This window comes from Falco naumanni, chromosome 2 (assembly GCF_017639655.2).
Source record: "Falco naumanni isolate bFalNau1 chromosome 2, bFalNau1.pat, whole genome shotgun sequence".
Classification (NCBI taxonomy): Eukaryota; Metazoa; Chordata; class Aves; order Falconiformes; family Falconidae; genus Falco; species Falco naumanni.
Window position 1 is genome coordinate 17,007,476 of NC_054055.1, and position 12,303 is coordinate 17,019,778.

Sequence of the window (12,303 nt, forward strand, 5' to 3'; positions counted from 1 at the left end):
CAACATATGTGAATTGATTTTTGGATCTCCAGGCAATTCCTACTGGTGCAAAAACACTGACCACAACAGAAAATAATTTGTAGAGAGGCAAAAGAGTAAGCTGATGGAGAAAATCATGTTCATTAAAGTAACCAGCTCCATGTCATGGGCTTAAAATGGGAAAGGCATGGAGGAACACGAGCATTCAGCATCACCTTTACTAGATGGTTTCATTCACAAAAACTCGTGGGTCAGCCTTCTCCCAGAGCTGGGTCAGCCTTCTCCCAGAGTGATTAAGCCCACAGGAGTAAAAGCTTCTCACAGCTCAAGAAATACGCGTCTTCAGCAGTCCTGTCCCAAAGTGAACGTCTCTAGGTAGACTATGATGCACTTGGTGAAGCCAGTGTAACATGCTACAGTTCTGTACTACTTTGCATTTACGAAGGGCAAAGTGATCTGTCAACAACATTTCTATTTGCAACTTTTTGTGAAGCTGTAGCTGGAAGGTATCAGTTTCAGTATTATATGTGAGGACACCAACGTACAGCAAGATTCAGCAGTTTGGCATTATTTATGATCTTTGAAATAACACAGACCTTCAGAGTACTGGAGATGATTTCTTATGTGGTAAGTCTTCCCAAAACTCAATATATCCTCATCCCATGGGAGCTTCTGCCTCTTTTAAACCATCCTACCTCAAAGCTCACCTAGCAGAGAAGGCAATTCCTTAAGATGCAGCAACTACTGCTAGCTATGCCTGATTGAGACCAGCATCTGTAAAGGTTGAGTGGCTTCTTTTTAGTTAATTTTTTACCCTTTTATCTCAGTCTTTCTTTGCCTGTCCTTCGTAGGCGATTTCTCATGGCTGCGAATGTTTTGCATAGGAAGGTGATGTGCTCTAAGATTTAAGTGGTGTATTGATCAATCTTCCCTCTATTTTTTTTTATCCTTGATTTACCAGATATTTTAAGTTAAGAAGGAACGATATCTTTTGCAAAGAGGCTGGCAGCACGCCACAGCGATGAAAGATATCCTTCTAACTGGAACAAAGAGGGATGGTTAGGGATCCTGATCCCAGCAGGGGCTATACTGGGATGCTTTATGTGCCTAAAATACTGGTTCCAGACAGACACCTAAAAAGCCAACCCAACCCCACCCAACCCAACCCCACCCAATCCAACCAACCCCCCAGGCCCAGACTCTATGGTACCTTGTGGAGCAATGAGTGCCGGGTGGATGGGGTTGTGAGGGGCTGTGCCATGGGAGCAGCAGCGCTTTGCTGAGCACAGATGGGGTGAGGCAGCAGGGAACCACACCGCGTCTGCAGGTCTGTACCCCTCAGAACGGGCCCGCAACGCGGGGCCGGGCTCCCCGAAGCCGTGGCACCCGCAAGCGGCGCTGAGGAGACGCTCAGGGCCCGGCTCCGCACCCGCCTGGGCCCCGCGGGCCTCAGCGGAGGAGCCCGGGAGGCGCCCGGGGCGGCTGGGCCGCAGCGGCCCCTCAGGCCCGTGTCCCCCGGGGGGCGGCGGGGGCTGCGGCGGGGCCGGGCCTCCCCCCTCCCGTGCCGGGCGGGGCAGGAGCAGGAGCAGCAGCCCCCGCTCCCGGCGGGGTTGCCCTTGGCCCCGGCCCTGAGGGAGGTGACGGCGGCGGCGGAGGACGTAGCACCCGCCGCGGCGCCTCGCCGCCTCCTCAGGAGGGCACCCCTGGGGGAGCCGAGCCCGGCGAGCGCTTAGCGCCTCGCCCGCCCCCGCAGCCAGGCCGCGGCGGTGCCAGCGACCGCCGCCGCAGCGCGGCGTCTGCGTGAGGGGGGGGCCCATGGCCAGCCCGCCGCCGCCGCCCTAGCCGGCCGCGGGCTTCGCCTGGCGCCCCGGCTGCAGCATGCCGAACAGGGCCGGCCTGGACACGGCGCTGAGGATGTCCCTGCAGCGCAAATCCTCCAAGATCCACTCCTCGGCTGGTGAGGAAAGGACCAGGCGGGAGGGAGCGGCGGCGGGGAGGAGGCGCCGCGGCGGAGGAAGGAGCGCGCCGGGCAGCGACAAGCGCCTCCATGGCCGGGCCGCCCGCGCCCCCTCCTCCTCCTCCTCTTCCTCCTCCTCCTCCGCCTTGCCGGGGGCGTTCGGCGGCCGCGGCGGCAGGCTCGCGGTGCCGCCCCCGCCCGGGGCTCTCTGCGCGGGGGGAGGCGGCCGCGGCCCCGGGAGCGGTGGGGCGGGCAGCCTGCCCCCCCTGCACGGCCCGGCCCCAGCGCTGCGCCCCGCCGCCCCGGTCACTGCACCCCCAGGGCCCTTGCACCCCCGGGGTGCACCCCGCGCAGGGCCCGCAGCCCCCCCTGCAGCCCCGGCCCACCGGGCACCCAGCCCCCAGGGCCCTGGGGCCGCCCAGGCCCGCTGCACAGGCAGTGCCAGCCCTTCCCCTGCGCCGCCGGGCTCGGGGCAGGTCGGGGACAGTCCGACAGAGCCCGGGTGCTGCCTTGTCGTGATGGCACCGTGCGGGGGGCAAAGTGCTGTGCCCCATCTTTCTCTGGTTCTGATGGTTTCTGGCAGGAGAATCCCTGGGTGTGCATCTGGTTAGAGGACAGCACCGCCGGCGGTGGGCAGGCAGGGGTGGGTTTCTCAAGAGGTTCGTATTGGAAAATGTTTACCAACTAGTTCATAAGGAAAGAGACAAAAAAAGGGATACTTTGAAGGTGTAATTCTGCTCCCAAAGGTCTTCCGCTGACTTCTGTAGGACCAAGGTGCATTCAGAATTCACTTGTGGTATCTGTTTTACTTGGGGATAGATGAAGCATCAGTGACATTGTCTGTGACTTACAAGACAGGCCCAGTAAAAAGCTGAGACACCCATTCCTGTGCAAAATACTTAGGTGCCTAGTACAGTCTCTGCGATGAGTAGGGGTGCAGTATAATGCTCCTTCCACACTTTGAGTAAGGAATGGGATTTTGAAACACATTTCCTTATCGGCTCTACTTTGGGTTAATTCTCAGAGCATCTTGGAAAGCATTTGCTGGATTGCTTTTGGGTGATGCTGAACTGGAAGATGTCCTCCAGCCACTCGTCGCTGTTCAGCCCATGGAACAAGGGTAAAGCAAGCTTGAAGGAGAAATTACCTTCCCTTTGGCTCCTCTGCGCAACCTGGTCACTCTAGTAGCATTCCCCTGTTTGGCCTCACTGGTTGCTAATAAGGACAGAACCTCAGGGACTTCTGCACAGCTGCTGAAGTAAGCAGGACGCTAAGCGAAGAGAGGCGTAATGCCAGCTCATAGGACATGGTAAGGTTTCAGAGTAGGATTTAGCACATTACCAGCTTTACTTGCCTTCAGCGTTAAGCCATTCAGATGAAACAGTCGCAGTTAAGCAGATTCCGTTCTCCTGTGCTTGGGGTTGTGTCCAGACCTACAGTCCTATCTGAAATCCTGTCCTGTGACAGGGAGGCTCCTTTCCCAGAGCTGCACTTTGGCAGATCTGTTTGTGACCTAACATTTGGAATCCAGGCCTAGGTGCCCTTATCCATAAGCAGCCCTTCAGATGCTGGATGACTGGCACTTGGAGAATGTTTAGCTTCAACATGGCATACATAAAGAATTTAAGCTTCAGCATTTGTAAATCATAGTTGTGGATCTAGGTGGTTAAGTGGCACCTCAGTCGTGCCCTGGGTGCCTGAGGCACCCATATCTTCCACCATCTGGGATTTATCTGTAACAGCTTTAGATTCTTACATGTTCCTTTCATTTCACCTAAGTGAAATCCAGATTAGATGATACTTTGAAGAAAGATGTGGGGTGCTGGTTGCTGATTGGCATTAAGATCACTGCTTTTCAGTTGTTGAACAATATAGTTTCTGTTTAGAATATTTTCCTGAAGGATAACAAGAGTAATATCTAGATGGATATATATATGTCATGCCTCTAAAAATACATAACAGAGGTTTGTGTAACTTGTTACATAGACTTATTAAAGTCTGTGTTTGTAGTTGGCTTGGGACAACCAGAGCCAATCTCTCTGCCACCCAGTAAGAAGGTCCTTCCTACATATTCCCGTCGCCTTGCTTGCATCAACATTAGCCATCAGATGGTTACGTGGTTGCCTGGATCAGTGCCGATGTGCCTCTCTGCCAGCCTGTATGATCTTGAATGGCAGCAGGGAAGAGACACAGAAAGACAGGAGTGCTCTGTTTTTCTCAGCATGCTGTGACTTGGTGTGCAGAGCTGCTCTCTGTGGGAGCCAAACAGGTACTTATGAGGGACTCTGGGCTGTGTGAACTGGACTGTAAAGGTGCACATTTGGAGACTGAGCTGCAGTTTAGATGTGGTTGTGTGGTGGCACTGCAAAATCTGAAGACCTTTCTGTGCTGAATGGTGTGGAGGGGGGACTGGTCACCCTTTTGTTAGGGTCAGGTAACCCCATCTTCATCTGCTGTGGGTTTCTTGGCAGCTATGTATCAGAATATTCTACCTTATTTTGTTTTTAGAAGAGGTGTTTTCTGCTTTAAATTCTTGCAGTTTGTTTTTTAGTCCTGTTTACTTTTGAGGGTGTTTTGGTAATCTTAAAGTATTAGCTTTTAGTTTGGGTCACATATTTATTTTCATATTGCGTAAAGTATTCCAGTAGCTTATAGATACTCTTCTTTAGTCAAGACCAACACTACATCTATGAAGTTCTAATGATGTCTTTTCATGTCAGATCCAATCGTGATTTTTCACCTTTCTGCATTTTGTAGTGTGGCTTCCACATGTGCTAATAGAGTATAAAATGTAATTGGTCTATTTGGTGGGGTTTAAAACCTGCTTAGCACCAGTACAAAGGACTTCACAGAAAAGCAAATGATGTGAAAAGGAGAACCTGGAGATGGCAAGTCACTTCCTGCCACTCAGATGATCAGTCTTCTTCTTTTTTATGCATTTTCTCATTAATCGATTTTTTTTTTTGCTTTGTACAACTATATCTTTTTATTGCTGTAATGTTGTACCAGCTGAGCTAAATTGATTAGATTTAAATTATTCTCAAAGAGGTCTCCAGCTCTTTACTGTCGGAACCACAGACATCAAAGACTAACTTGTTCTTCTCCTTCCTGCCTCCTTAAAATCACTAAAAATATGCAACTGTCAATAAGACATTGGATGATTATACAATATTATTTTTATTTTTAGGGAAAAAAAAACCCCAAATTCCAACTTTAGAATGGATTAAAGGTACAAATGATCTTGATGTAATTTACTGCAGTCTTTTTAAAAAACTGCTCAGTGGTGCATATCATCAAGAAAAAATATTTTGAGTGCAAAGGTAGTGACAGATTCTTTTCCCAAGACATAAGGAGCTGAAATGTAAATGTGATTTCATGGTATGAAACTGTACTCTTTCTTTGCCTTTCCCATATGCATTTCCCCTGAGATATTTGCTTGTGTTTATGCTCTGTGTTTGGTTTTAAGAACAGTGACTGTCTCTTAAGAGTCTTACTCCCTTCTGATTGTAAAGGATCTGTCTTTCTTTTGTCAGAGGAATGTCTGTGTAAGAACCTCTTTGGGTTAGATCCTGTCTTTGTGCTGTGATGCTACATTACTGTGATTGCAGCTGTTGGGAAGTGTCATATGGAGCAATTATAATTGCACACAGGCATTTCTATTTTGCTCAAAGCTTTAATCTGTAGCCATTTACAGGTTAGACATAATGCCTATAGATATATATAAAATGCACAGTAGCTATAGGTGAAAGAGCAAAGTAGTCAGCTTTGCACTATTTACATATCGCCAGTGCTGCTTCAAAGAATACCAAGTGTTTTGGTATGGCAGAGGTCAGGTTCAGACTGTAAGAAGCACAGCGAAGGCTGAAGCTTTCACTGTGAAGCTCACTGAAGCCACCTGTTCTGACGGGATATCTACATTTTGCAGATCAGCAGTGGTCTTGCGTGCATATTTAAGCAAACAGACCCTATGAAAGGGGTCAGCACAGTGCTGAGCTAACAGATTGCTAAAATGTTAACGTTTAAATGTTTAACTAAGAGCAAAAGCTCTCTTCTGCTGTGAGAAATGTACCTGGCAGCTGTAGTGACAGTGGGCACTAAACAGAGGGGTGTACTTCCACAGCAATTGCATTTAATGCCTGTTAATGTTACCAAGGATTACAGAAACAGCTAGCAAGACGATTGCAACCATAGTGTTGGCGCACAGCAGTTCTACTACCCAACAATAAGAAATTTTTCCAGGTGAAGACTAAAGTATGTATGTGTTTATGCACACACTCAAACTGTGTGGTAGCAATTCCGTGTGTTACAGAGCACCTGTTTCTTTTCAACCACGTTTAACTGGCACTTAATGTAGTATAATGTGCAGCTTGTTCAATCACATCAAAGGCCCAATCCTATTTCTGTAAACACCAGTGACAATTACGCCTTTTCAGCAAGACCTCATCACAGTAAACCCCATGTTTTATGTTACTACGTTTCTATAGTGGCACAAAGCGGAGGCTTTTCAAGCAGTGTGAGATCTTGCTCAACTGTAAAGTGAAGTGGTGACAGTGATAGGGCCAACTGGAAGAGGCCAGCCTGAACTACTGTCTTGTATATCTTGCCTGAAGCTTGTCTGGCTGTGAGAATTTGCATTAGGATGGGAGGGAATTTAAAATACATCTGTTTACAACACAAAGTTAGAAGAAGATGTATGCACAGTTACTGTGGAAAAACTTAATAAATAAACAAGGTCCTAAGTAGTGTGGCAGAAGAAACGCTTTTTTGGCTTACTGTGATGGGGAGGTGAGGTCAAGAATAAATCTGTTAAAGATCAAACCACTCAGATGATGGGGAACACAGTTATTTAGAAATTAATTGAAGAGGTAAGAGATTTAACTAACCTTCAGTTTTTAAGAATAAATTAAAGGAAATGTATTTAATAAAAATAAAATTCTCCACTGCACTGTATAGCCAATACATGAACTCTCTAATATTATGCTATTTGGCTATGTTCATAACTCCACTGAAAACAGACACATGTACTGTCTATTTACACAAACTGTTTTATTTCTTCTCTGCTCCACTCTCTTTCCACAGGACTTTTGTTTCAGGTTTTAGTTCCCTAGCAGTATCTGCTTTTAGTGGACTTCCCTGTGCTGGATGAGTCAGCATCCTTGTTTTCTGGGTAGATCTAAAGGTACTACCCTGCTAGTGTGATTTGGTGGTAAGGCTGTTGTAATTCCATGCCGGACTAGAACGCCTGACAGTAAAGTGATTGCAAGGAAGCCTGCTTGTCTGTTCAGGGTCCTAGAATATCTCTAGGACAATGAAACTGTACTTACTGGGTGCAGAAAGAATAGTCTTTTAGTATTGCATTTTCATCGCCACAGGGTTTGAGTACAGTCTTGATCTCTGCCAACTCTGTAGAGACTTTTTCTGTGGGAGTCTACGGTGTCAGAAATTATGCTGATTTAAAGCATTCCTTTTTTTGTAAAATACTTAACTCTCTTTCCCTCCCCAAGAAGTTCCAAGCTGACAGCTCCCATTGACGCTGCATGATGTTTTGAATGATCATCTGAAAATTAATGGCAGCATCTCAAACTGGTCGCTCTCCTGTTAGTTACAAAAACTCACACAGCATTTTTATTGTAGTGAAGATTTGCTGAGGGCCCTATTAACAATTGTGTCATCCCTTTCCGCTCTTCTGAAAGGTTGTCAAGTGATACTCTGCAGACTTGCTACGTGGTGGTACTCTTTGCTGTTTCATTTCCCTTTGGCCATTCTTCTTTGAGCTGTCAAGTATACCCTCTAAATAATCTTTGAAACTGAGAGGACTGATTTGCTACTTGTGAAGTAATATTCTGAGCGCCTATGTTAGATTTATTACTATAATACTGTTTCATATGTTTTCCTGTACCATGTTGCGTTGTGGCACATTTTAATTAGTTTGTAGTAGTACAAATATCAGAATATCTGTTACAGATGGTATCTGTAGAGCCCAGTTGCTGACAGGTTCTTTTAAGAGGCAGTTAATCACAAAATCTTTCTTGTATGTATAGTTGATAGGGCAGAGCAATATATTAGACTTCAGAAAGGCAGCTGAACATCTCTGCAGCAACCGCTTTCTGCTTCTGGGACAGCCATTAAGTGTGGCTTAGCTCTTTATCGACAGAAATGTTTTCCTTTCTGCCCTGGTTTCTGCTGGGATACAGTTAATTTTCTTCTTAGTAGCTGGTGCAGTGCTGTGTTTTGGATTTGTCGTGAGAGTAATGTTGATAACACACTGATGTTTTAGTTGTGGCTGAGTAGTGCTTACTCTAAATCAAGGACACTTCAAGTTTCCCATGCTCTGCCAGTGAGCAGGTGCACAAGAAACCAGGCACGAGCACAGCCAGCGCAGCTGACCCGAACTAGCCAGGGGGATATTCCATACCATAGGAATGTGCTGAGTATATAAACTGGGGGGAGCTGGCTGGGGCTGGTGGGTTGCTCTGGGCATTGGTCAGTGGGTGGTGAGCAACTGTATTGTGCATCACTTTGGGTTTTTTTGTTTTTCTCTCCCCCTTGGATTTTATTCCTCTCTCCCCCTCTCCTCTTCATTACAGTTATTATTGTTGTTATTATTATTTTATTTCAATTTTTAAACTGTTCTTACTTCAACCCACCGGTTTTACCTTTTTCCATTTCTCCTCCCCATCCCAATGGTGGGGGAAAGTGAGTGAGCAAGCAGCTGCATGGTACTTAGTTGCTGGCTGAGGTTAAACCATGACATTTTCAGTCTCTTATCTTTTCTAACTAAGCCTTTTGGAGCAGTTGCAGGTTTATAAGACATGACATCTGAGAGCTTTAGATAAATGATTCTCAGCTGGCACACTCAAAAGGATAACTTGTGAAATACTGTTGACATGTGGAAGATTGAGGAAAAATGTAAAATTGTATAAAGTTTGGTTTGTTTGGTTTTTTAATGAAAAAAAAAAAGGTACCAGTTTTGAAAACTTCTTATTTGAACGGTATTTGTTTGAAAAACTTCCAGTTTTTCGATTAGCATTGTTGCCACCTTTTCATAATGAATTCTGTCTACTAGAAACGTTCCTGGGCAGTTTCTTTCCAGCCTAAGGAGATGGTAAGCTTCCTGCCTGTTTAGAAGCTGCTGGCTCTCAGACCACTGGTTGAGACCCGTGTCTTACTATGGCAGTAATTCTTGATTCTGGACATTTTAAATGTGAATACTGGAAGGCAGAACAGAGTGAACACACCTGAATACAGAAGATGCTAAGTTTTGTATTTTAAGCCAAGGCACGATAAGGCAAAACTGACATACAGATTTTAATGAGTGAGCCAATCAAACTATTTGCACTCCAAAGAAGCAACAGAATCCATATAGTTAAGGATGAATGTCACATACATGTATATGAACATGTATATGACATTCAAAGGAGGTTTTCCAGACAGCTAGAGGTGTTTCTTAACAATGTAGTTATCCTTTCAGTGAGCACTAAAGCAGTTTAAATTAGAAAGAACACGAAGTATCAGTAAATTAGTCCCAATACTTTTATGTTGTCATGAAGAATCACAAGACATGCTGTGGATTTTTTAATATATTTCCACTGCTTCACACCCTCACATAGGATATTTTTGTTACTTTTAGTTCTAATTATCAATGTGGAAATTGTTCCACTGGGGTATCGGTGCAAATAAATGGGAACCTGTCTTCCACTTGAATAAAATGGAAGAGCCATGATTGCGTCAGACTTGTAATTCATAACAGATCCAACAAAGTACGTCAGTTTGTTTTAGCCAAAGGCTTGGTCTGATGAAGCTGCCTTCTTTTAGAGGGTTTTAAATCAGGATTAACACAACTGAAATTACTGTATAGATTCTGTGAGGGAGAGAAGGCAGCCTTACGTTTTGTTTAGAAGTGCCTGGAAGGTGTTGAGTTTTAATTCCTAAGCTCTCGAATGCAGATGACCAAACCCATTTATTTGATTTCATTAAATAAGTAGGTAGTCATAAAAAGTGAAAGCAAAAGTGTTTTATCTCCTTACAATAACACCACCCTGATTCATTTGCTACTTTGAATAGAGGGAGGGCTCAGGTGTTATCTCCTGCTGACCCAGCACTGTTGTACCTATTCATGCGAAGCACAGTGAAGGCAATCTAACATCCCGTGCCTGTGAGATCTAGGAACATTCAACCTAATGCTTATAAAAATATATAAAGATACATGAAAAAAACACCCCAGGCTTTTGTGTGCCTTTAAATACTTGAAGCAAATGTCACCTTAATGTAAACGATACAGTTTATTTGTAAATGGGAGACAAAAGGTGCTGAAAGTATATGCAAGGTCAACAGCAGCCGTCATAACTGAAACAAATGCAGAGGCTACATCTGCATTTGTCGTATCAGTTACACAGGTGGGAATCAGGACTTAAACTGGAAGCTTTGAACTGAAATCTCGTCATTTACTCAACATTTCTGTATCACTAGGAAGGCTCAGTGCAGTTCCTGCTTCATTGGTCCTGTGGCAACTAAACTGAAATGGATTGACCTCAATCCTGGTGCTTTGTTTTGAAAAGAGACGGGAAGACAGAGGAATTAAGGTATGCTAGTGCTTCCCAGACTGGGGAGAGGGCCAGTCCTGCTTTACAGATTAACAGTTAAATCTTGGTCCCAGAGTTTCACTAATACAAGTCTGCACCTGGAAGCCATCCTTGTACCATCTGTCTGCCTGGTCATAGGGGGAAAAGAGAGCTTTCACAAGAGTTTACCAGACTGACAGGAGAGGAGAATGCTATTCTTCCTCCCTGTCCCCAGTCAAAGTCATCCTAATCCTGTGCAGCCTGAAAAGTGGGAACTATTCACTCTTCACACCTTAACTAAAGTCCTGACCCTTGCTGAATTTTCCCCACAATCTTCAGTAAGTGAAAAGGTTCTTACCCTCTCTTTTTGGTGAAAGCAATTCTATTTACAAATCTGAAATTTGCTTATTTGATCTTTCAAAAGATTATAAACCCTACAAACCTTTATTAGGGTAACAAAAGGAAATGATCAGTCTTCAGAAAGAGAAAGGAGTGGCTAGAAAGATCTGAACGATTTGAGGAGAAAAAGTTGATTTCCTACAGGAAAAACATGAAGTTTTGGGGGGTTGGGGTCCCAAATCAGGGAAGTGCAGTTATTGGTAAAACTATTAACATGCAAATGTGCAGAGGAACTCATTATTTTAAATGTGTTTCATATTGAGAAACTGGAGTTGGACATCATTTCACATCTTTATATACAGTGTCGAGCCCCTATAATAGGAAGAATTAAAAATACATTTTCTGGGAAGGGTGAGGGAATATAATCTTGTAGCATACCATACAGATCCACATTACTGAAGGGGCCACTATAGTTGGTGTTTTGATTGTGATGAAGCACTTCAGGACAGGATGTGTCATTTGGCCAACACTTCTATATTTGTTGTGAGCTTTACAATATTTTGGTGTTTTACTTACCAGCTACAAAATGCAATCTTCTGTCAGCCTAGCTATCGTCTAAGCGGTTATATTTCTTTACATATAGTCAAGAGAGAGAAAAATGATTTCAAGTAGAAGATAGTGCTGGTACAAGAACAAACTTTCACAGACATTTAGTCTGAAAGTAATAAGCATATTTCTAAATATCAGACAACTGTTCAGAATAGCTTTACAGAAGGAGCAGTGGGAAAGAAATCTAGCTTGATCTCATAACTGAGTTTGATTGGTATATGTAAAGGACTATAACATAATAATCTGGAACAGAAGGATCTGAACTTTTAAACAGGCTTTTGCTTCTAGATCTGCGTTTTTAAATACCAGGGAGAACCAGGCAATTAATGGGAGAAAATAGACTGTATACAAAGATCTTTACAGGAGCAGGTTGTAAAATACCACCCACACTTAATATCTGATTTTGACTGAACAATAGCAACCATCAAATGCAGTATATTCCAGTACTTTCTTTTTACCATGCTAGATTGGGATGATCTGTGACGTCTGCTGTCATTTGAGTTTCAGATTAATTTCTTACTCAGAAATGGCTAATAATTGTCTTGGGAAATAGCAAAAAGTGCATAAAGGCAGTATATGAGAACTGTAAATTAAGAGAAGGGCATAGTGGCAGAGGGAGGAGGGGGGCGTCAGTATCCCTAAATGTCCTGCCAGTAGGAACAAAGTAAATCAGTTTCTCTGGAAGCCAAAAGAGGACAAAATTAAGTCACTACAAGCAGCACAACCATGACTGACTGAGGGAGCAGCCTGAACTGATAAAAGAAAATGCGTATGTCCCTACAAACTGTACCTAAGTAGAGAACATCTGCTTTTTTTTTTTAGTATGACTGCGTGCAGGAAGAGAGATAAACTTTGGGA

General features: G+C 44.5%; 1 protein-coding gene across 2 annotated transcripts in view; it reads left to right on the forward strand.

The window, feature by feature from the left end:
* The first annotated feature begins 1,295 nt into the window (after positions 1 to 1,295).
* ATP8A2 (ATPase phospholipid transporting 8A2) overlaps positions 1,296 to 12,303 on the forward strand; it is a 347,387-nt gene continuing 336,379 nt past the window's right edge. The window contains exon 1 of one of the 2 annotated variants that reach the window (XR_005826448.1): positions 1,296 to 1,936. Coding sequence is in view for 1 of the 2 variants with exons in the window: in XM_040584302.1 (XP_040440236.1) it covers positions 1,858 to 1,936 (79 nt within the window). In the remaining variant the exon portion in view is untranslated. The remainder of the gene's footprint in view (positions 1,937 to 12,303) is intronic. The other variant, XM_040584302.1, reaches the window with a different exon arrangement.